General features: G+C 42.9%; 1 protein-coding gene across 1 annotated transcript in view; it reads left to right on the top strand.

Moving 5' to 3' along the window:
* The window catches only part of LOC143022237 (uncharacterized), a 363,101-nt gene extending 337,751 nt beyond the window's left edge, over positions 1–25,350 (top strand). Inside the window, exons 11-17 of the mRNA XM_076180359.1 lie at positions 14,583–14,714; positions 15,396–15,664; positions 16,248–16,445; positions 17,219–17,565; positions 17,855–18,074; positions 21,332–21,411; positions 21,695–25,350. Coding sequence (XP_076036474.1) covers positions 14,583–14,714; positions 15,396–15,664; positions 16,248–16,445; positions 17,219–17,565; positions 17,855–18,074; positions 21,332–21,411; positions 21,695–21,886 — 1,438 coding nt within the window. The 3' untranslated portion in view covers positions 21,887–25,350. The remainder of the gene's footprint in view (positions 1–14,582; positions 14,715–15,395; positions 15,665–16,247; positions 16,446–17,218; positions 17,566–17,854; positions 18,075–21,331; positions 21,412–21,694) is intronic.
* The last annotated feature ends 528 nt before the right edge of the window (positions 25,351–25,878 follow it).

The raw sequence follows: 25,878 nt of genomic DNA, 5'->3' as shown, positions 1-25,878 counted from the left end.
ATGACGTTGACGACGTTGACGACGACGACGATGACGTTGACGACGACGACTTTGATGACGAAATTGACGACGACGACGATGACGACGTTGACGACGACGACGATGACGAACACACGCATGGAGAACAGTGAGCAGGGAATGCAATCCAGCCGACTGATGTCACAGACAGGGACTTGTTAATGCAATACTCGTATTGAAAGAAGTATGTGTACGTGTATGTGTGTGTACGTGTGTGTGTGTGCGTGTATGTACGTGTGTGTGTGTGTGTGTACGTGTGTGTATATCCTTGTTTCAATGGTCTTTCGTTAATGACACTTGTTGCATACCTGGAGTCGAAGGTGATCGTATTAGTTAAGGTACTTGGGCATGAACTACGTGGTATTACTTTCATGGGGGTTGGGGGACTCTGCCTTTAATATTGAGAAAATCGTCCATCGATAGCCAGAATTAAGCTGTATGACTTTATTTTTCTTTGAGAGAGAGAGAGACAGACAGACAAACAAACAGCCGTTGTCAGGGAATTTTTTTTTTTTTTTTTTTTTTTTTTTTTTTTTTTTTTTTAGAGAGAGAGAGAGAGAGAGAGAGAGAGAGAGAGAGAGTCCACCATGTCAGCCAAGGGAGTAGAATCCAAACCAGTTAATCCATGCTCTTTCCCTTTGAGGAAGATCCAGGTGTAAATGGTGATTGTAGGAACTTGTCATCTGTCTGTCTGTCGTCACAGAGCCTCAGGCAGAGAGCAACATAACGCCCTTGTATACACACTCAGGCACTCACCTATTCTTATCGTCCATCGCGCCTTCTACGTCCAAGGCACGACTTGCCCACTGAAGTGCGCAATTGCCCGGGCGCCAGCATGGAGAAGTGGATTGGCCAAGGAGACCCTCCGAGGAGGAGGAGGGCCTGGAGGAGGAGGGGGGGCTTGGAGGAGGGGGCCCGGGAAGAGGAGGAGAAGGAGGAGGAGGCCCGGGAAGAGGAGGAGGAGGAGGAGGGAGCCCAGGAAGAGGAGGAATAGGAGAAGGAAACCCGGGAAGAGGAGAAGGAGGAGGGGAGGGGCGGGAAGAAGAAGAGGAGAAGGAAGTCCAGGAAGATGAGGATGAGAAGGAAACCCGGGAAGAAGAGGAAGAGAAAGAGAAGCAGAAGAAGAAGGAGGAGGAGGAGTAATGTTGGTGTTGTCCAAGTGGGCGTGGCGAGGGCTGGGAAAGTCGGAGTAGGAAACGGGGTTGGAGTGAAGATGAGGACCTTAGAGAGAGAGAGAGAGAGAGAGAGAGAGAGACGAGAACTAAAAAGAAAAGAGGGGAAACCGTTGTAAGCCGAGAATGAGGGGAAAGGGTAGGATGACGAACATGTAGAGAAGGGGAAATAGGATACTGGAGAAAAGTGAAAAAGAAAACGGAATATGGGATGAAAAGTGGAAGGGATTGGACTGGGAAAAAGGAGAGAAAGGGGACACTGAAATGGTGAGAAAGTTCGAAATAAAATCGGAATTAATTGTGTAAGAGAAGTCTGACTAAAGGGACGGAAGGAAATTGACGACAAATTCGATTCACCAAAGAGGAAAAAGAAAAAGAAAAAAATATATTCTTGGTCTTAACTCACGCGCATAACTGGAGGGCAATGTTTGAGAGAGGAGGAGGAGGAGGAGGAGATGGGGAAGGAAAGAGGCGAAGCAGGGAAAGGAACGAAGGAGGAAGGGAGAAGAGGAGAGTGTAAGGAAGGAAAGAAGAGGGAAAGGAAGACGGTAAGGAAGTTCGAAAAGGAAGGAAAGGGAGAGGGCGGTGGTAAGGAAGTAGAGAAGATAGGGAGAGGGGAAAGGGGAAGGGAAAGGAGAGGGCGGGAGTAAGGAAGTAGAGAAGGTATGGAGAGGGTAAAGGGGAAAGGAAAGGAAGAGAGTCAGGATAAGACGAAAGGAAACAAGGATGTCAGGAAAGATTTACAATGAAGGAATGTTCAAGAAGACATCGAGCCGAGGAGATTGTTTTCGAAGGAAGAAAGGAACGCGAGGACGAGGGTAAGAGGGAGGGGGGAGTGGGATGCAGTGGAGGAACGAGGAAGGCGATGAGGAAGAATGTTATTGGAGGATGTAAGAAAGCGTTAATTATGCTAAGGCGGGGGTGAGGGGCTGGGGGAAGTGTTGGGAGTGAGATTTGGGTTTTGCGAATGTGTTTACAGGCAAACTTGATGTTCGTTCGTTCTTTGAGGCACGCCGGGGTTGCTTGTCCCCTTAACCCGTCTCTCTCTCTCTCTCTCTCTCTCTCTCTCTCTCTCTCTCTCTCTCTCTCTCTCTCTCTCTCTCTCTCTCTCTCTCTCTCTGTGTGTGTGTGTCTCTCCATGTGACACACACACACACACACACACACGCACCCACACACACACGTACACCACTTGTGGCGCTGTTGTTAGATTTCTCGGCTGCCACTACGGCGGTCCGGGTTCGAATCCCGCCCAGGACTGAAATAATTTCAGTATCGCTGCGCAGCGAGTCGTTACCCCAACTCCTCTGGGCGGGGAGTTGGATGTGTGTGTGCGTGTAAAGTCACAGCATTACCCATAGATCGGTCATATATGAGCTCTGAGCTCTCATCCGGGAAGGAAATAGTTGTCGAACACGAGTCCAACATGTGATCCAAGACCATGGTGAATCACACACACAGCCTTTCAGCGCATCAAATGGTTTTCCTTCCCCTCCTTCCCATCTTCATTCGTCTCTTCCTTTCTGAAGGTCATTGACAGAAACTGCGCGGTCATAATACCACTTTCGCTCCAAATCACTCTCTCGTTCCCAACTCTCTCATCACACACTCCCTCACATTGTCACATACACTCTCACCCACACACACTCTCACCCTCACACACTCACACTCTCACCCATCCTCTCCCAACCCACTGCATTATTTCATTCCTCTTCATCTTGATCAAACCTTTGTACTTACATCTGCTGAAGAGGATCACAGATAGTGATCGAAATATGATATTTTTACTTTCGCCTATTCTTCTCCGAAAGTGGGTCATTAGTGTAACTTTGTACTTAATTTTGTACATTGGTCCTCCGCTGTCACAGGTGACGCCCACAACTACGCCCACGCCCACAGCTACGCCCACGCCCAAAATTAACTACAGGTGAAATGGGCTAAACGATTCGGCAGACATGACTGACTGCAGCTGTGATGGGTGTTGACTGTGTTTATTAACATAAGAACTGTAACTGTGTGGTAATGAAGGACCCAGACGCTTTGTGACTCAGACTGAGAACTCTCAGACTCTATCGTTGTCCTTGCGACAAAGCTCGATTTTATTCAAGAACGGGCGTCGCAGGCAATCAAGCAAAAATGGAAGAATGTGAGATCTCATCAGGTTGAAAGCTTCGATGACTGCTTCGATGAGATCGGAGAGCACTTGATCGATTCTGCTCTGCTTCATGAGACGTTATGACATTCATAAGAGAGTTCGAGAATCCGAAGTAGTTCGATAGATGGACAAAAGGAGGTCGAGGGTTGTCATTGATGGGCGTGGCAACGGAGGGGGGGAAAAAGGAAATCCTCCTGATCCTCCTCTTCCTCCTCCTCCTCCCTCCTTCTTATGCCTCCAACTCCTCGTCCAACACCTCTCCTCCTCCTCCTCGCATCTCGCTTTCCCTTTGTTTTCGCATGCAACTGCATTTTTCATTCACTCCCGTTGTGCATTTCAACTTTGACCTGAAAGCCTGCGGGTTTAGCACTTACGTCTGCTGGCACCTTGCTGCCAGGAAGACGTAGGAAGTCTGCCCCGCCCCTCCGGAGTGCCAGAAGCCTTCCCTTAGTCGCTGACGCCGATCTCGCCAAGAATGTTCGGGGATTTGGGTGCGTTCGTCCTTCCGAACTTTGCCGTTTTCTTTAAAACTGTGCGACCTTAGGGCCTGGAACTTGGTGACCGCCCCCCAAGGCCTGGAACTTGGTGCGAGTTTAGGGTCCTGGAACGTGAAGAATGTCTTTGGGGATGAAACTCGAAGAACGACACCCCCCCCAAAAAAAAAAAAAAAAAAAAAATTCCTATTGTCTCACTTCAGTAAATCACATAAGTACCGTCGTGGATACCGAAACTTGATACACGGCATACCAAAAATATTTTCCATGATCCAGCAACAATACAATTTTGTATGAAATGTATTAGAATACTCAACGACGAAATATTATGCGTAGTTCCAATAATGGGTCAGTTTGAATTGTTCGCAATATTTCACCACCTGGTTTTCAAAGTGGTCCTGGTCTTCGTAGACCCGTGCTTAGAATTCATGATTTGGGAGACACGAACCTATTACTCTGTAGTCCGTTTTTTTGTTATTAAAACTACTATTACTATTATTATGGGGGGAAAGCCTTTGTATGTATTGTCATTATTATTAATGTTATTGGTATTGTTATTATTATGACTAATTGTTACTATTATTAGGGTAAATCTTCGTGTATGCTTGTACGTGTTCATTATTATTATCATTATTATTATTGTTATCATTATTATAATAACAACTGCATGTACATATCATCATCATTATCATCGACAGTTCACTAGCGATTCAATCCTTAATAGTGTTGTGTCCTTATTGCTCGTATCACCCGACAACTCGTACCGTTAAGTGGGCCCTACATCAATATGACATCGAATGTACAGACCAAACATGTGTGTCTCAATACCATCCTTACACCGTCAATAACATTGCACAATACGGAATATTGCGCAATATTATTGATCGTGTAGGGCCCGCTTTAGCCAGACTTGAAATCTCTCAACCCTTTCGGCTGAATAAAAATCGCCTGTCGACATCCAGAAGAGAAATGTACATGTCGATAATGGTTAAAGTGTTAAAGGGGTCACAATCGGGTTAACCAGGATTCTTAAACCCCTTCCGCACAGCGATATCTTCTAAGGAGAATTAAATAGATTCAGTAAAGAACCATTTTGTGTGTGTGTGTGTGTGTGCGTGCTCGTATTTTTCATATTTTCGTATTCGTATGCATGTACTTGCTCGTGTACATACCCGCGGGTATGTGTGTACTTCTGTTTGTGTGCGTATTCGCGTGGGCGTGTGTAATTAAACTGTACGTGCCCTTGCGTATGAGCGTGTCCGTAAATTGTTCGTGCGTATGTGCGTAAGATGCCTAAGTCCTTGAGAGAGAGAGAGAGAGAGAGAGAGAGAGAGAGAGAGAGAGAGAAAGAGAAAGAGAGAGAGAGAGACACGCGGGGCGTGACACGTCATTTTTTTCTGAAGTTTAATTAATTTTCATTCCCTGTGATGTTCAGCCGTCAATGTATTTTCAGGATGCTCTTACATAGTGAGGAGAGTGGCCGGGGAATGGGCCGAGGGTCTAGCGAGGGTCGAGAAGCTGGTGACTATCAGCCGTGTATGTCTTTTTTTTTCATAGTTTGTATATATCTGCGTAGGTGGGTAATAGGGGGCTTAGGGAGTTAGGGGGACGTCTTGTGAGGTCCATGGCAGTAGGGTAGGAGGAGGAGGAGGAGGAGGAGGAATAGGAATGACGGGGGAAGGAGGTAATAGTTTTGGCAAAGACATGAGGGACCTTATTAGAACAACTGGAAAAAGGAAAGAAGGGGCTGACCTGTAGTCAGTCGCCTTTTGTTGCTGACGATTCCTCCGGCGTTCCTCCTACCCCTCCTCCTCCTCCTCTTCCCTCTCTTCCTCCTCCTCCTCCTCCTCCTCCGCCATGGTCTTGTGTTTCCTCCACCTGTGCAGCGTCGGCGCTGCAGCGAGACACGACACGGAGCAGCGCCTTCGAAGCGAGTGATTCCACCGCCCTGACGACTGTGTGGAATACTATTATAATCCGCTTTCCAACGTGGGAACAACGCCCGCGTCTGTGTTCACCACCACCACCACCACCGCTACCATCACCACCACCATCACCACTACCATCACATCACCATCATCACTGCAACCACCATCACCACCACAGTTCTTGTCCTCTATGTGTTGTATGTTCGTTACCTGTTGAATAATGTATTGTACATTGATATACGTAATGTATTTTTGTCCCAGTGAACTAGAGGTACATGTTTTTGCTTTATGTAAATTTGATATTGATTCACTGTAAGTCTTGCTGATTTTTTCTGTGGTGAAGGGGTAGACTGGTGTGCATTTCGTAACAAGAACTTGTGCGTCTTGTCAACACATGGAATCGCCGTTTTCTTCAACTTATGTCGTGCTGTTTCGTTTCAGTGATTATTTAACTGTTCAAAGACTACTAAAACGGATCCTGTGAAATGAAGGTTCTGTAGTTGTGTTTCAGTGTTGATGCAAGCGTTTGCGATGTTGTCGCTGGAATGACAACAAAGGTGTAATTATAACCAAGGTGGAATATAATTAAGTGGAATGAATGAGATGGGAAGACCTTTGGAGAGCGAAGAAACAGAAGTATTATTGTCGAGACTTGTAAATGACGCGGGTGTCTTAGCGGCTGCGTCGAAGTAACAAGCGTGGATTTTTTCTTCTTAGAATCTCCGTGGAATTAACAAAAGGGGAGAGAGAGAAAAGAAACGAGCGAGTGAGGGAGAGAGGATAAAGATGATCGCAGAGACGAAATGTCTACATTCGCAGTGATGCTCTCTCCGGTTTGGAAACATTTCTCTTAAATCGATCGGAATCCACTGTTGCCTCTTTAAGGATTGGGGACCCCCCCCCCTCTCCTTCAAAGGACGTGTTCCCACGTGATCACTTACCCCAGAGTCGCCAAGCGCCGAGTGCCGGAGAGCGCTTTGGAAAGAGGACTCGATCCTTCAGCGCCTCCACCGGGTTCGACCATCCTCCTCGGGGGGTGTTCCTCCCCACGATGTTCCGGGAATTGAGACGGAAGTCTTTGCAGCTGGAACGTGGTGCCCTCGAGAAGTTTCGTTCTGAGCGTCGCGGGTCGCTGTCTGAGAAGATCCCTCAGACATCTGCGCACTCGCATCCTCAGCAGCAACCTCACCCTCACCCACACCACCACCCACACCCGGACAAGGGCGAGAGACGGGGCTCGCTTGTTGCAAGGTGTTTTTTATTTATTTATTTAATTTAATTATTATTTATTTGTTATGTATTCATTTATTGCGCGGAAGCATCGCAAAGTCTTTGTTGTAATTTTTCTTCCCAGGAAGATGTGAACGCTCTCTTCTTGGTGTTTGGTGAATGTGAACTCTAAACAGAATTTCATAAATATATTCTGTCCTTGCACATGGAAAAAATATGTTTGAACGAATTGAAAAGTGGTTCGTGTTTGTCTGTTTATTTATGTCATGTATTTATTTGTTTATTTTTTAGTTGATTTGTTTATTTTTGTTATTCTATATTTATTGCATGGGTACAAGTCCTGATAGCGCTGCAGATACGAAATAGCAATTCATTGTATGGATTTTGTGCCTGTGAGCGTCACCCATAGACTCCATGGGACGAAATTAGTTTTGCATGATTTTGACACAAATGTGATGCCTACAATGGAATTAGGACCCTGAAATTGTTAATCGGCATTAGGGCAAGCTGTTGATGGCGTTAACATGATAACTGAGAGTTATTAACAAAATCATGCATCTGGGGTATAGTGTGTATGTGTGTATGTATGTTTGTGTGTATGTACGTGGCTAGGAATCGGTAACCTGTGCGATTGTAAGGTAAGATAGAGCGACACACGAATCGATTTTCTGGTGTATTTTGCTGAAAACCGTTGGTTCACAGAGATGGGGGTGGGGGGTACCGTTTAATTGAACAGTAATTGTATAATGACTTCATAAATGGACAGAGTACATCATCGTTTACGATTTTCAAAGTTTCACCTGCCTCCGCACGCACGCACACACACACACACACACACACACACACACACACACACACACACACACACACACACACACACACACACACACACACACACTCAAAATCATAGGTGAGGGAGGTGAGAGATATGAAATAGACACAAGTCGTATACGTGTGCCGTATAGGTTTACGAAATTGATAGAGAATGTGAGGTTTTGTGTGCACGCGAGCGCTCGGATGCACCGGCCTTTACACCATGGCGGTTTGCAAATGTTGCCATCGTGGATTTTTATATTACGAGATGCAGGTGTAAAAGGCATTAGAAAGTGTTTTCTTTATAAAAAATCAAAGTACAGCACGAAGAAGAAACGGCCGGGGTCACAGTTGTGACGTGGGGAAAGGGAGAGTTGGGGAATAATTATTCTGTCGATATAAGAAAGGAATATGGCGTCACCTGGGTGAAGGTAGAATACTGACGCCGTGTGCGTTCGAGAACGCGCGTACAGGTGAACGAATTGTATCCGCACTATGGACGAAATGTTAGGACATCCGGGACGAAGCATGTTGAAAAACTAGTCTGAGTTACCCTGCCTTGAAATGGATACCTAAATACACTAATTAAGCGTTAGAACAAAATGAACCTACTGCTTGACTAAAAATGGTTGGGGCGAGTTCTAATCGGCTGTATATTCCGTATTTAGTCAGTGATAAAGGATCGTTAATCACTATGGTTAAGTGTTTAAGTCATGAGAAGGGACAGTTTCAGACTTCAAAAAATTCCAGAAAATATTTAGTTGTGGGTGATCTAATCAAGTCCCTCTCACAGGACAGGTTTTTACTTGTGTTAATATCTGCACACATGAATACTATTTAGCTGTATCCTGTCGGACCTATCGGTTTGTGTGTTTGCTCTGGTTAACAAAGATCACATGAGCTTAGATAATTCACGAAGCGATCACTCTTACGCTGAAAACCCAAAATAATCTTCCCGCAAACGAAATTCTAGGGATTTGACGCTAAAATAATCTTCCCGCAAAACGAGACTCGAGCGACATGACGTCACTGGGGCACGCTGCACCATCCGGTAGCATTGTTCATTCGATCCCTTTTGATGTTTCCGAGGGAAAGTAAGTGTTTGTTGCCGGTAATCTATCAGGTTGAGCTTTGATGCCTTTTCCTGCCCACAGTGAAGCTTTTATTAGTCACCCGATGGCTGCGTACGTGGAGCCTCCCTGCTTGCGTGCTTGGTGTTTGCATGTCAACGGGAGATTTGTTGGAAGTGTAGAAGTAAGCTGTTCAAAGGTCTTCCTTCTCTCCCTTCCTCAGATGCAAACTCCCTCGCCCTCCCCTTCTTCCTGCCTCTCCCTTTCATTGTCTCGTATTAATTATGTGATTCCATTTTGTCGGCTTCGTTTGGTGGTTGTATACGAATATTACTGCTGTGATCTCACCTGCATATGCAGTAGTAGAGTAAATGTGACTGGAACATTTTCCACTTGACGGGTTGGTTGAATTGCCGGCTTAAGCGACTTTTTTCGCTAACTCGAAGGCAGACACTTAACTGAGTCATGCGTGTGCGTGTATGTTAATGGGGGTATTTTTTCAGATATTTGTAAGCAGTCTTCCAATTGCTTAGTATTTACTTGTCTCGTAACATTGCACTACAACATTAGTTGTAATTGAAAAACGCCTAATATGCTCGAACTTTATATTCTCTCACATGACCAAAAGAAGATGAGAAGACGATATTCATGGAAGTTTAAGGCTGGGTAGTTGTGTTCATTTCAGGCTCGTAGGATCCTTAACTGAATTGAATCGTCTGCATAAATTTCCTTATGTAAAAAAAAACGATTATTGTGAAAGTGTTGTGAATTATTTAATAACACTGCGCGATATCCTAGAAATATCTGGAAGGCTGACTTCAGAGGTGGGATGTGGTTTGTACTGTGGTGGCTGAGAGGGAGGCCAAGATCTCCGAGCCCTGGTGACGTGTTCGAAATGGTATTAATGACTTCGAAATGAGATACGGTGTGACAAGTTAAAGGGATGGTAATGGATGTAGGGGAAGGAGGAAGAGAGAGGTTTCGTCATGTTCTTGGTGGATGGAGCGTTGGTGGACCCAAGTGGGCGGGAATCTCTCTCTCTCTCTCTTTCTCACTGACTCTCTCTAATGAATGAATGGGTATACGGGAAGCGGTGGTGGATGTGAGAACATTTGGAGGGGGAGTAGGATGGCTGTGGAGGCTAGTTGGAGGCGTTTTGAGGGTACAAAAGGCCGTTGCAACTCTTCACATGTGGCAGCCAGGCAGGAGGGGACGAGCAGTCAGTGACAGAGATGTATAAAGGCTGTTGATATAGAGAGGGAGTATAGGTCAACTTCCTATTGATTGAGCGGCGAAGTTCATGAGAGACGAAAGCTTGAGTGGTGACCAATGGAATGGAGACTGAGAAATCAGTCTGTCAGGCCTAGTTTCACCATGTGTTTCTTTTGTATTCTTATTTTCATCATTTTACAACTGTTGTAGTTTACAATGGCGGTGTTCTTGTGTTGGCATCTTATCCATGGTGCATTTATATAAATATATGTGTATTATGATCGGTTCACGTCATCTTTCTCCCTTCTTCCAACTAAATTGGTCTACCTTTCTTCGTAGGATAAGCCGCCATGCAGTCTAGCACCCCACCAATTGACGGCTTTGTCCCTTTATTTTGTTTTGACATTATTACGTAGATATTCACGCCAGTAGCTTGATCAAAACTTCCTATGGCTTACAGAGCTGAACATTGTTCACGGTGTCTTCAAGATGTGTGTGTTTTGTGTGTGTATGTGTGTGTGAGACAGAGAGAGACGGGGGTGGGAACGTAATCGTTTGCCGGATACTTAATGAACGGGGTAGATTGGCAGGCGAAACCTTCCTACTGACACAAGCGAGACCTGTTTCGACGACGAGTCTGGCGGGGCGTTGAAGTTGTTATTCTTGGGGGCCGAGTTCCTTCAACATGGCCGCTGATGACGACAGTGGTGTTGACGTTGCTTGTGGTGTTGATAGAACCGTCTCGTTTGATGGTGCCCTTTAGTAGGATATTGCTTTCGTGAATTTTATGAAGTCACTGTTTCAGTGTGACCGTAGTGACACCCCTACGGACCAGAGTAGCGGAATTTATTTATTTTTATTATCATTACTATTATTATTATTTTTCTGATGAGTTTTAATTTTTATAAATCTACCTTTCTTCCATCATCCTTGAACATCTCCTTTTCTACCTCAGTGACTCGGTTGGCGACGGAATACAATACTTATGGCCATGGTGGTGATGCTAGTAAAGATATTAAGGACGTTGCCAGGGAATCCAACCCACCATAGCTGGAGAGTTGCCCGTAGTGACTGGTTGCCATGGTGATGCTGGGGTACGGAGGCGGGCAGAGAAGTGGTTAAGCATTTCTACCGCGCTTAGGCTTTGTCGTTGACATCTAAATTCGGTGCGAAAGGGAGAATGGGGGAAACGTTTTAAACCGCTTTCGGGGTGATGAAACGAGGTTACCGTGTTGGAAGATGATTAAGTGGGATTGAATGGGAGGAAGAAATGAAGCCTGGTACAGGCTGGGTTGTAAATTTCGGGTTTAAAGAAATTACCGGGCGATTGCCTGACTAAAGCTTACAGTTCAACCGTCTGTGAACGAATAAAATCGCTCGGTTTGAGCCAGAATAAAATGATTGGCCAATTGGGTGGGAGGGTTTTCCTCGTTACCAAGAATAGGATTGTCTTGCTTAAAAAAAAAAAAAAAAAAAAAAAAAACTATAACCTTGAGTATAGCGAGGTTCGAACCCCCACTCCCCCCCCCCAAGATAAATAAAACTTCTCGGTGGTAGCCAGAATAAACACATAAAAGACCTGAGCCCTGTCCAACGAGCCGGCGAGACTTAATGACTTAAAAGGTTGATTTTAGACATCTTATATAAGGGAAACGGCGCCATAAGGAGAACTTAATAGTATCTAGCGTTCACGAAAATAGAACAATTAAAGATTTTAATAGGTAATGTTGCTTAAAATGTACCTCTCTCTCTTAGTTTACGTCAGAGGTGCCTTGGAATATACGATGAACGATATATTATTTATTGCAATCTCGTGGTGATAGCACAACTGAAGATCTCTTGCTAAATGATGTATATATATATATATATATATATATATATATATAATGCATGCGTCAGTGTGGTCACGAGTAGCATCGACGGCGCTCGGTTTCGAATGACACGTCAAACCCCAGTCAGCACGATTCAATTTATGAGTTTCTGTTGGGGCTCGTTCTAGACGGCTTTATTCAGCCATGGGGATCTCGGGGTAAACGGCCAAATAGTCGTTTTCCGTTTTCAATTAGCATCTTCGTGTTCTCAGTGCAGCATCACACAAACGTGTCTGAGCACAAAATCAAATTTTGACCGTCTATTTTATCTATTTATTAATTCATTTTACTGCATCTGCGGCAATGCTAAGAGCGTTTGGCAGAAATCAACGTGTTTACCCATTTTCACCGTACACTCTTCCCCCGTTTGGGAGGAAAATATTTCCCGCGTACTTCTGATCTCAAACCGTCAAGGCATAGGAACAAGCCAATTAAGAAAAGAAAAGAAAAGAAAAAAAAAAACTCCCCCCCTCCCACCCTTCGGTACCTCTCTTTTCAAAACCCGCCCACATTGTCATTCTTGGCTATGCTTTTGTGGATGACAAGTGTCAATGTCTTGCTGTTTATAAATCTGAGGGGGCTCGTTTCCTTCCCCCCTCCCCCGCTCTCTTTCTCTCCTTTTCACTCTGCTCAGGAATGAAGACTTTTTATGTGATAAGGTGCATTAGTCACAAGTTTTGTTTACCAAACTGTATCTAATATATACAGGAATAGGGCTATGTTTGCGGTTCTGTGCGTGAGAGAGAGAGAAAGAGAGAGGACCTAGTCTTAATGCTCTGTCCCTAATTTCCCCTAAATTCAGACTCGCATGAATTTGTTCTGAATTCTTGAATTACATAAATGGTGGATACCTCTCGTTGAAATGACCATAATGTCAACCAATTTAGTGTAATCCACAAAAGGAATTAAAAGGATGTACATAATCTATTATTGTATTTGTTTACGCTTGTTACTCTGGTCCGTAGGGAATGTCGCTTATAGTCATCACCTACAGAAGCTAATTTTAGGCTTGCGGACATGTTCGTGTATTTCGTGCAGAGAGAGAGAGAGAAAGGAGAGAGGAAAGTTAACGGGTATCAGAGCAAGAATGGCGAAATTGCGTTTATGATCTTGATGAAGGGGAAAACCAGTTTAAATTATTATCTAGTCAAAGCTGTGGCCGTTATGCAACACTATAGCCCACATTAGATCTAAATTTGGTGATGGATTCAATTGTCGCGAAAGGGATATATTGGATCGTGTTAATGACCGTGCTAATGAATGGAAGAGCATTTAGCCTGATTCCGTTTCCTCCTCCGGTTTAAGTCATTGCACGTGGTATCCATTTTGCATGTGTTAGTGACGATCATGCCGTAATGACGTGGGTGATGGCGCAGGCGGGAGAAGTGGAGGTGGCTGGGGGCAGGAGTCGTCAGGCCCGATTACGTCAGAGCACGTCACGCCGACGTCATGTCGTGGACTCTCAGCCCACTCACCGCATCCCTTCACCTCCCGTTTCTCCACTTATATCACGATTCTTTTCCATGTCGATGCTCTGCTGTTATATTTTCCCATATATTGTGCTTGTGCGCGCACACACACAATTATTTAAATTATATATATGTATATATATATTATATATATATATATATATATATATAATTGTGTGTGCGCGCGCACACCAGACCTTACCTTATAAGGGTGATAGTCGATTCAAAGCACACAACTACTCCATGCACAATTCTAACCCTTTTAACACCCGTCCCATGTCAGAGGTCTCTAATTTGGCTTTTGTTCACTCTTGCCTTTTCCAACTTTCCCATTCTTTCACGCCGCATTTCCCCATCCTCCCTCACCTCGCCACGTTTATTCAGAGTTCCATAACTTAACCCAGTATCGGAACCAGCCCTGACTTGGGATGGACAGGCTCTTTGTATGTTTTTATTTAATCATAATGTTCAGAAAATTAGTTCTACATGTGAGTGTGCATGTGTGTGTGTCTGTATGTGTATGTGTGATTCACTATGGTCTTGGATTATGTGCTGGATTTTTTTTTATCAACCGCTGTTATCCACCCAGATGAGAACTCGTATAATCCAATCTGTTTGTAATGCTGCAACTTCACACACACACACACACACCACACTTCCATCCCCTTGTTCAAGGAGAACAGTAATTGTTTGCAGTAAAATACTTTCTTATGAGATTTTTGTACCTGCACAAAGTTTTGTGACCACACTTGTTTACGTGTATATGTGTATATATATATATATATATATATATATATATATATATATATATATATATATATATATATATATATATATATATTCTTGTATAGCAAATTATTTATTTTGTTCCAGTGTTCATTCAACAAGTGAATAAAATAGGTTCGCATAGTCCATTGCTTTCGAATGTTTACATAACGAAAGTGCTAAGGTTTTTATGCTTGGGAGGAACACCAGCAAAGACTCGCACAAAACCCAGTTCATGTCAGAGTCCAAAGGACCACTTAATAATGGATGGGTTTTGTTAATATTTAATACTTACTTTCCAGAGAAAGTCGTTCACAATATAGTAGTTTTTAGTGTAAACGAAAGTTGATTTACAAGGTCTAATTTGATGTCGTTTTTTCCACAGATGGTTCCGGCACATTCAAGAAGCACAGGAGACGTACAGCCAAAGAGATGGTCGGAATAGACGTCCTCATCCGCAACCTCCTCTTCCAGACCCAGAGGAACCTACTGCCCCACCCTCAGATACACTTAGGAAGTAAGTTATCAAGTTTGCCAAGTTCAGATATGCTGCTTAAAGTTATACCTATAAATGAAAGGAAGAGTATGAATTAATAGGCTGTGACAGACACTTAGGAATGAAACTTCAATGTCATATTGCATGATATTCTCAACAAATAACTCCAAGGAATCAGTTTTAAGTTGCATGGATTTTTCCCCCCTTATGAGGTAGGTAGTCAAAAAAAACAAAGGCATAAAATCCACTCCCACCTATTAAGGAATTATTGTAATTTGATGCTCTGGTTGTCATGAAATGTATTCCTAAAGTTGAATTTGATTTTGCCATGCAAGTTAAGATTATTGATTTTATAACTTGTTCATGGGTTGGTGGAACAGCAACAGGTACCTGAAGATGGATGTCAGAATCGTCTTCTTGCTGCATGTCTTCAAAGTCTGTCAACAAGACGGAGGTAGAGCCCCAAGGTGGTGACACTGTGAATGTCCACCTTTTCACATGAAGGAAACTGAAGCTGGGAACATAAATGGTCCCATACATGTACAGCTTAGACAACAGTCTAATCTTTGGTCTTCTTGGAGAGATATATGGAAGTGTCTTGAGGACTGTTGCCAGCAGTTTTAAGGGCTGTGGGTTTCCAGTCATTGAAACTTGGTAAATAGATGTTTCATAGGACTTATGCGATGTTACTTTATCTTGCAGCAATGTTGACGACAATGTTGACGGGGATGTGGAAGGAGATACCTCGGAGTCTGCGACTCCTACAGGTACAGCTTCCTCTGCGTCAGCTGTTGCAACTTCATCCTCATCTTCCAAGTCAGACCAAAGCATTACCAAACCTGGAGAAGCTACAGTGGCCACAGCTTCGACTAGTGCCACTACCACATCGTCCACTTCGTCAGCGTCCCCCTCAGCGATGGCTGGAGTTGGGCAGCCTCCAGCCTCGCCTGAGACCTTAGCCAAGAAAGCAGGTGGGAAACTGAATTCTTTTGCAGAAGTAGCAATTTGTAAGGGGAATCTCTGCTCCCTATATAGCAGTGTCTGGGTACAATGGCTCTTGTCTTGATAGGTGTCTTAGTTATTGCACCGTCTGCCATGTTCACAGGTGTTGGTACCTGCACGTTACGTATCTCAGCTGTATATCTTGTAATGACATCTTTACTACACTTAATCCAGTATTTTCTGTATTCACTGTAGGAGTATAATGAATGAATTTCTTAGCCTGAATGGCAACCCCAGCCTTTTGCTAAACCCTGTACTGCTTGGTAACAACAGCTCATGGAAGCTTGAATGCATGGCGGGGCACGGTGGGACTTCCCCTTTGCTCTCTTCAAGTCATGATGCATATGCTTTATTCTTAAGGACAATCCTTCACATTTCACTTTAGAGCAATTTTGAATCCATTACCTTTTGTCTCTGTTGTTTTACTCTCTTGCCACTTTGACACATTAAAGTATTTTAGAAGTGAGATGAATTTGCATCAGCACAGTAGCTTGAGTAAGAGGCAAGTCCTGTTGGCTTATCGGTGATGGTTGTGTGTTGGGTGTGATGCAGCAGCAGAGGCACGCCTGTCCACGCCCCTCGGCCGCAGTTCCTCGCACGCCGGGAGCGGTGCTGGTGGGATCAGCGGCAGTGTTGGGGGGCGGCACTTCCACATCCACATAGAGGAGGGCCCGACGCTCATACAGCCCTCCGAGGTGAAGGTGTCGCAGGGTGTGGTGCTTTCTGCACAGCCCGTCCTCACGCCTATAGGTAATGGACCTGGTGGCTGTTTGTGTATATACGTGTGTGTGTGTATACATGTGTGTGTATGTGTGCATGTATGTGCTCATGTACATAGGTTTGTGTGAACAAATGCTGACTGTTCAGAACTGCATATGAGAATGTGTAGAAGTCCTGGAGTTGGAGCTTGAAATGCTAATGTAATGTGTGGTGTGCTAATACATGGTGTGGAGTATGGAGTCTTATTGTATGGTGAGGCATCAAGGGTTTTAGACAAACCAGGAGGCCAGTTTTGACTTGCTCTAGTGAACTAAAATGTAATTCACTTAGTATTACCTAGTAGGGGATGTAGTAGCTTTCCCAGTTCATGAAGCAGTAGTTTTTGATATTATAAATACTGTATTGTTTTAGTAGAAGTAGTAGTAGTATTAGTAATAGTAGTAGATGTATTAAATGTTGTGTGATATAAAGTTAATAGTAGTTTTATAAATAGTTCTGATAACATAAAAGAATAAGGTTTGGGGGCCATGGCTGCAGTAAGACATTATTACGCCTACCCTCCCCACCGCATGGATGTCAACAGTTCATCTGCATGGGTTTGCTAAGGGCAGGGTTCTTGGGCACCTTAACACAGTAACCTTCGCATTATGCACCCCTTATCTACATTACCATTAATGGCCTGACTGCCAGTGGCTTGTTAAAACCCTAATCTGGTTGTATGAGGTTGTAGTAACACTTGTTCTATATTGTAACATACGAATCCCTCCTTAAAAGGTTGGAAGCTCATGCTTAGTATTTGACAGAGTGTCTGAGGCGAAAAGACGTGCAGATCAGGACTGCCCTGGACGACAAGCAGCGCCTCATCGCTGACATCCTACACATTCCCTATGAGCATTTCGAGAGTGTGGCTGATATAGCTGGTGAGCCTGGCGCCAACAAAGAGCCCCGAGAACTTGTGCTAGCAGCCATTTTCCAGGCCAAGTATCTACAGGAAATTCTTAACGAAACCCTTACCCTAAGAGAGAGCGACATTGTGGCGGCAGGAGCTAATGATGGTGCTGGCAAAGCTAATCTTCCTTTATATCAGGCACCCATGAACAAATTATTGAGTATTTCCACCTCATTGTCAGAACAACTTTCAGCACTCCTGGTGAGTTAAAAGTTGTATTTGTGTTCAGTATGTAAATTCTTGCTCTAGCCATATGTGTATAATGCATCAGTAATATTCATCATCATTAATATTGGTTTTCTGAACTAATCTTTGAAAAAATATACCTCTTGAACAAATAACTGTTGCAGTAGTGTCTTTACTGGTTACCAAAACATCACTTAAGAATTAATCATGCACATCACTGACATTGCAATTTTATGTAGATCATTAGTTTTTTATTGTTGTACTTCCAATATCTTCCACTTATTTTGTAACGTTTGTCATACAGAATGCTGTTTCTGAACGTGATGATGAGCGGGAACGAATGCGGAAGGAACTAGTAGCCTCCCGCGAACGACTCCACCTTCTCCACATGCGACAGAACCAAACTCCACCGTCAACGGCCCCAGCCACATCGCCACACACCTCACGCCCAAGCTCCTTTGTGTCGGTCGGTTCCTCCACAGCTGAGCAGTCTGATGTGGCTGACCACCACGATACTGATGAAGGTGAGGTACTTCTTACTTCAGCGGGAACAGAAAGTATGCATACACATTTAAGTATGCCTTTGGGACCAAGAATAGTAGTTTATTACATGTTGGTTATGCAAGATAGATGTCAGAATCATTCAGTGGGAACAGAAAATATGCATACACATTTAAGTATTTAGTCCTTTGGGACAAAAATAGGAGTTTATTACGTGTTGGTTATGCAAGACAGATGTCAGAATCATTCAGCATGAAGAGAAAATATGCATACACATATAAGTATTTAGGCCTTTGGGACCAAAAATAGGAGTTTATTACATGTTGGTTCTGCAAGACAGATGTCAGAATCATTCAGCGTGAACAGAAAATATGCATACACATTTAAGTATTTAGGCCTTTGGGACCAAAAATAGGAGTTTATTACGTGTCGGTTCTTCAAAACAGATGTCAAAATCGTCTCCCTGCTCCTCATCTTTAAATCTCATCAACACCTACTCACAGAACAGCTTCACCTATGTGTAAATGTTCTTTGTTGTCACTCACACACATATTTTCGTTTGTTTAACATCCTAACCATGTGTTTGTATGGCTTCATTCACCTCATCCATCCACATTTTCATTGGGTTCCCCTCCCACACTCTGGCTCCACCGTGGGTTGGTCTGTTCAACTCTTTCTCCCAATCCCGTCAGTACCTATCTCCATCATGAATCCTATCATTCCTTACTTTGTCATATTTTAGGAGGGTTGGGCCAAATTGAGACCCACCCACTGAATACTCGTTCCTCCAAATGAAATTCAATTGTAACATGGTCACTTTTTCCTACAGGGCAAAATTAGTTTAAGGAGCTGATGATGTCTGTGCACACAGACATCATCAGCTCCTTAAACTACCTTTAGGAAAAAGTGACCATGTTACAATTGTATTTCATTTGGAGGATGAGGAAACAGAGCCAAGGAATGAATCACACAGGCAAGGGAGACTTAATTTTAGGAAAGCAGATCACTTAAGGTTGAGAAAATTCTTTGAAGAAACAAACTGGCAGCAATTTATGAATACCACAGTAATAGGGAGGGAATGGGAAATCTTAAATGACATTTACAACCTTAGAATGAACACACATGTGCCAAAGACTAGAGAAGAAGCAGAAAATGGATTGGTTTAAGAAAAAGTGTGAGATTGCGAAAAAGGTTCGGGATATGGCTTGGGGGGAAATGGAGAAAGAAAAGAAGTACATACATACATACATATACCAAGGCTTTTTCCCCCTTCCAAGGGAGGTAGCCAAAAAGGAAAAGGCATAAAATCATTCCCACCCATTCCATCCCTGAAAACACTCCACACCCCTCCACCCTCCCTCCCATCTTAGCACCTCCTAGATGACGGGTCATCCCTGCACCCTGTCCACTGCCCTGGGTCAGAAGCAGTGTCGCAAGACACAGCACATCCACAGCAAGGCCGCTTCATTAAATCGGCGACCCCCCCTCTCCGTCCCCCCATATAAAGGAGAGAACGGGGAGAAATGCAAAGATTGACCAAAACTGTTCTACATATGTACATATACCAAGGCTTTTTCCCCCTTACAAGGGAGGTAGCCAAAAAGAAAAAGGCATAAAACCATTCCCACCCATTCCATCCCTAAATACACTCCACCCCCCTCCACCCTACCTCTTCTTAGCACCTCCTGGATGACGGGTCATCCCTGCACCTTGTCCACTGCCCTGGGTCAGAGGCAGTGTCGCAAGACACAGCACATCCACAGCAAGGCCGCTTCATTAAATTGGCGCAACTTTTTGGAGAAAAACGAGGGGAGCAAAAAATCAAGTTTAGCAAATGTTAATGTACAGAAGTGAAGGAAGTGCTCAATGTTCTGGGGTCATTGGATGTGACAAAAGCCTCAGGACCCGACAGGATCTCAAACTGGACACATAAAGAGAACAACTAGTGGACAAGATCTACATGGAAAGAAGGCTTTGTGCCACTTGATTGAAAAAGGGCAAACATGGTGCCAGTTCACAAAGGTGGAAACAAAGAAATACCACTAAGTTATGGGCCAGTATCACTAACCAGCACAATAGTGAAATTATGTGAAAGGATTGTGAAAGATTGATGGACCAAATATCTTGAAAAGATGAACATTCAGACGGACAGTCCATTTGGCTTCAGATCTGGAAGGTCACATGTGTCAAACCTTTTCAACTTTTACTCGAGAGTGATTGATGTGCCGCAAGAGAGATAGGGGTGGGTGGACTGCCTGTACCTGGACCTAGAGAAAGCATCTGATAGAGTACTTGTAAGGGGGAAAAAGCCTTTGGTATATGTATGTATGTACCTCACAGCTGACTTATGTGTTAGTTGGAGGACTGAGAGGCAAATTATGAGAATGGACTTTTTGAAGGAAAGATACATGAGGACGATAGTAAAGGACAAGGATCACTTAGCTACAATCACTAACTAAATATAACCAGGGTCTTGTATACTCACTCATGCCACAGGATACTGACATTGCTAAAATTCATGGATGAAAGTACACTGCTCAGGTCATAGGCAATGCAGCAAGACATAACTTCCACAGGAAGGTTCAACAGCTGAAACTGTTTTACCCCCACCACTTCATTGTATGGCAATACCTTCTCCATATACTTGAGAAATATACATACATACATATACCAAAGGCTTTTTTCCCCCTTACACAGGAGGTAGCCAAAAGACAAAGGCATAGAAACCACTCCCACCCATTCCATCCCCTACATATTCCACTCCCTCCAGAGTAGAGTAAGAACATCATCTGTTTGGGCTATATCATTTCATCATCTATTTATGCCACTCTTCATTCAATCTAATCTTTTGCACTCTCTTCCCTATTTAGCAGACATTCTTCTTGTTTGGTTATTAAGTCATTCCATGTATATTTTTATCCAGTTATGGAGGGCTAGAATGGGAAGCTTTTGTCATATCTCAGGATGATAGAAATTTATATTGAAATTCTTATCTGGCAAAGTGGAGGTTTCCATGGAAATTTTACTGGAATATGCTGCAGTGAGATTCTTCTTGCATAGTAGATCTGTAATTCAGTATATTTACCAAAATCTCTTTGCATTAACATAACAAAAATATTGAAAATGTCATTAGTGTGGGGATTATGGGCTTAGAGGGGTTACCATAGCATAGTTGAGGGATGGTGAGATTGGATCAAAGTATAATTTTCATTTGAACAGAATATTGGATAGGATTGTCAAGGAAATCATAAAAATTGATAAACCTTTGTTTCTCCTACAGAAATCAGTTTAAAGCAGCAGCAGAGTTCTTCAAAGAAGGATGAAGGCTGTGACGACCTCAAAGATGATTCCAATCCAGAGGTTTGTATCGATTTAACGAGTTTAAAGAATGGATTATTTTCTAGTTTTTTGCATGGTGATGTTTTTTCCCTGACTAAGATGAATATATGAAAGTGAACATTCAGAAATGTTATTCAGAATGTTATTTCCTAAACGATCATATGTATAACTATACCTTTTGTGGTATATTCATGTTGACCATTAAACAAATGATATATGAAGTATATTCTTGTACATATTTGATAATGGGTTCTTGGGTACACTAGGTACTATCTGCATAATTTATTGATTGTTCTTCCATCAGATGTTTCTGGATGCAATGAGCTCAGAGCTTTCTGAAGGTACTAAGGAGAGCGGCAGGGAGGAGGAAGTAGCAAGCAGTGGTAAGGAAGGAGAAGAAACCACCGCTACACCAAGCGAGGCAGAAGCCACCACGGGAGAAGTCACCGCAATTTTACCTGCAGAAAGCGAGCAGGCTGATGTATCCACCACTTGAGAACTTACCATGATGATGCATATTGTTGATGGCAGCACTGTGGTGTAGTATGCTGCATGGTGGCAATGCACAACAGCACAGCACTACCAAGTCATGGTGGTGCTGAGGATCTCACCACACTTGCCTCTACCACCCACCCACAGCATTCAAGACATATGCACAAAGGTGTATATAGCTTGTTCATATATATGCTTGCTCTTAGGAAATGATAGTTATATACACGTGTGTTCATATGTACACTTGTATATACTTTTATACTCCTAACATGCATGTATGTATATGTATTAGTATATTCATGCTTAAAAGCATGAGATTGTATACACCTGTTTGTCTGTATGTGTGTGTGTGATATATATGTGTACATGCACTCATACATCTGTTTAGGTGCTCATGCACATGTGAGCATAGCTCTGTCAACAACATACTCTGCAAGAAACACGATACCAATTTAAAAGCTGCTGAAGGTGTGACCATTGTGATTGGTTCTATGATTTGGCTGCCTGTGCTGTAAACGAGTAGTGTCATGGTTCTATGATTTGGCTAAACAAGTAGTGTCAGCCTGCATTGCCTGGAGGCAGTGTCAGCATTCATCAAGCATGGGCAGCACACAGTGTCCACATGCAGTTTGAGTAAGCCATGCCACTCTGCATTATCAGCGAGCAGTGCCAGTGAGCTGTGCTAGGCGGGATGCGGGCGATGACTAATGTACATAATATTGAAGTTAGGAGATGCAGCCCTCTGCTCCTCGTGTGACATACCCGCCTAAGCACTTCAGTCAGTCTTCTCTCACATTGCCAATACCAAACTAGATGCCCCCAAGCTGTGCAAGCACAGAATGCAATGCTGTCCTGTACATAGCTGTTTTTCAGTGATGTGTAGTGTCAGTATGTCAAAAGTGTATGCTATAGCTATATATTGTGGATTGTATACTACAACTGTACAAGCTAAAGGTATACTGGAGTAGCATTCTGTGACTATGCACTTTGAATGTATACCGTGACCATATAAAATAATTGTATATTTTAACAGCATACTGGAATTGTATACTGTAACTGCAAACTGTCAAAACACTGGAAAGTAAGGGGCTCTTGTCTGCACTCAAGTGGAGAGGATGTTATCTGTCAGATGTAAATTGACGAATGGGCTTGAATTGTAACATTGTATTGTTACTGCTTGTGATTAAATGTTATATATTTTCATTAATGGAAATATTTGTAAATTTCTCCTACTTAGTGCCTCAGGCTTTGATAAAAGTGTTGAAATCTTCCTCTTACCAGTTTTATCCTGACAAGTCCACCCAACCTTGCACAAAGTCCCGCCCCCTTAGCATGATGAAATCCTCTCCTTAATTTTTTTTTCTTTCTTTTTTATTATTTTTTCCTCTCTTTCTCTCCATATTCCCCCCCCACCATAGCATTATCCTGTGCTCCTTCCATATCCTATAATTTCTTCCTCATATTATCATTGCACTTCATGTTCCTAGGTTACCTCCCTTCCCCCAGCTCTCCTCAAGAGTGTTGTCAAGGGATGTGGGTGTGAGGATCACTTGAGTTAAATCAAGTGGCCCCTTTCTCCTTTTCATCTTTTCTTCCAGCAACTCTCCTCAGCTTCTATTAAAACTTTTGTCCAAGTATTCTAGAATGCCTTGTCAATACTACTATGTTCTTAGTCCTCTCATTATGTGTTACTGGTGTCTGTATTGAAAGATTGTGGACCAAACCACCTGATTTACCAGATGATTTACCTGTGGAGGACTTGTTAGGACTCAGGGCCATAGTCAGGATTGCTGTTTGGGTGCTATGGTGCCTTTAGGTGGTACTTGGAGAACAAGAATATTGTGTGATGTTTCTATGATGCCTCTTGGGAAAATTGCCAGGAAATGTTAGAGATAATTCTTGCTCTCTGTAAGTAATAAAGGCCTGAAGGTTACGGCAACCTTGGGGCACCTGATAAACGATCTTGACCATGGCTTTCAGGATGACCTTGTGGAGCCTAGATGGAGGTCATTGAAGGTCATCTTGTCTAGGGTCCATAGGTGGAGGAGCTGTTGTTGACCCCAGCATGGTAAGGGCAACACTATAGGACTTCCCCGGCACCTGCATCTTGTTGAAGTACCTTGACAGCCCATGAGGGACTGAAACTGTTCTCCATTGTTGTCATTGTTTTGGGTGTAGAGCTGTAGAGGCTGTCTCTTGTTCATCGGAAAACAGAAGAGTTGATATGTAGGGAAAATTTGATTTTGTCAGACATGAAAATGATGTCTTCTTGGTGATATTGGTGGTTCTATGGTGATAATATGATTGTTGGCAGGAGATGTGGTTATTATAGTTATGGTTTATCCTTTAGAGGATTTACCCAAAGCATATCTCATTCTTCCCTGATAAAACACAGATATATGAATATATAGTGCATATGCAATAGTCTACTGTAGTTCTATATGACAGTGTTACTTGAAAATGTAATGAATGATGGGACAAGCCAAAGTGATGAATAGAATGTAATTGCAGACCATCCTACAAGAGACCAAGTCTACAGCCGTCGATGAGGAACATTTGAAACATTCAGTAACATTCTAATGATATATTTTCTTTTGTTTATGAAGAAACGTGCATTGTTTTTATCTATATTTAAATACCTTTTTGTTTCTCTTCTCAACTCTTATTAATAGATTATTGTTCTTAAAGAGTAAAAGGCGAAGGTTGTACAAATGGAGACCAAATTACATTATCGCCATAATTATTATCATTATCTATTCGATATCATAAATAGCCTTGTCCTATTTGATATTCATGGTAGGCCTAATCACTGTAGCTTTATCCCATATCATATCTTCATCACCTGTATCCCAGAACTTAGCTTCTTAGAAGCACCTTAATCTAAGCAGTTTCCTGTTCATTTTATTGAAGATATTGAGCAAGTCTCGATACAATTATTTCCATCCTTATCCTCTCTTGTGTTTAACACCATCACACCATCGCTGCCACCATTCATATCCCAATGACCACCACCACCACCACCACCATCATAATACTACCTTCTAGTACAATCACCACAGGCATTTTTTCCTGTAATCATTTGTCATTCACTCTGGCTTCTTATTTCTTGTATACATATATTTCAAATATTTTTCTTGCATCACTCATATTTCTGTTGCATCTCATTCAGTCAGATCCTTCTCATCTGTCGTATTTGCATTTCCCTGTCATTTACCTGCTATTCTCGTCATCCTCCCCTTTCCCAATCCTCTCTCATCACAAGCCAGGACAGGATGCATCAAGGTCCATCAGGGGAAGGTCAGTTGGTCTGTAAATAGCTGTTTTGCTCGTCTGACAAGGGCAAACAGTCCACACATTACCACAAAGGTGATTATTTGTAAATTTAAATAATTTTGCTGTGTAAGCCATTAAGCATAATGTATAAAGATCTGTCGTGGCAGAACCGTAAAATCAGCTGAGAAAGGTAAAGGTTTTTTATTTAATCCTCATTCAGAAATGAAAAATTAAAGTAAATTCACTCTGTTGTTAGTTTACTACAAGTGATTGTAGGTCCTCTAGGCCATCTTTTACTGGTCTATCCCTTCCTGCAAAAAATAATGAAGGTAATAATAATAATGATAACAACAGTGACAATGGTAAGTCAAAAGTAATGATAATGAAAACACTGTAGGCAGAGTCTACTTAGAATTGCAAGTCAAAAGTAATGATAATTGCAAAGTTAATAGTAATGAGTTTGTCGCAGGTAAAATTATAATGGCACATCCTCCACATGAAGGGAAGGTGATGGGGTGTCACTGATTACGTGAAGTGGTCTTAGTGTGGATGTACTGTGTCTTCCTGCATTGCTTTGACCCAGGGTAATGGGCAGGATATAGGTATATGACCCATCATCCACAAGGAGCTAAAATGAGAGGGAGGAAAGGATAGGTGTGAAATTGGTGGTAGTGGGTACATACCTTTTGACTTGGCTACCTCCCATATATGGGGGAAAAGGCC

The sequence above is a fragment of the Oratosquilla oratoria genome, chromosome 44, assembly GCF_046742065.1.
Source record: "Oratosquilla oratoria isolate Oo_2021 chromosome 44, ASM4674206v1, whole genome shotgun sequence".
NCBI classification, from domain to species: domain Eukaryota; kingdom Metazoa; phylum Arthropoda; class Malacostraca; order Stomatopoda; family Squillidae; genus Oratosquilla; species Oratosquilla oratoria.
This window is presented reverse-complemented; position numbering and strand designations above follow the sequence as displayed.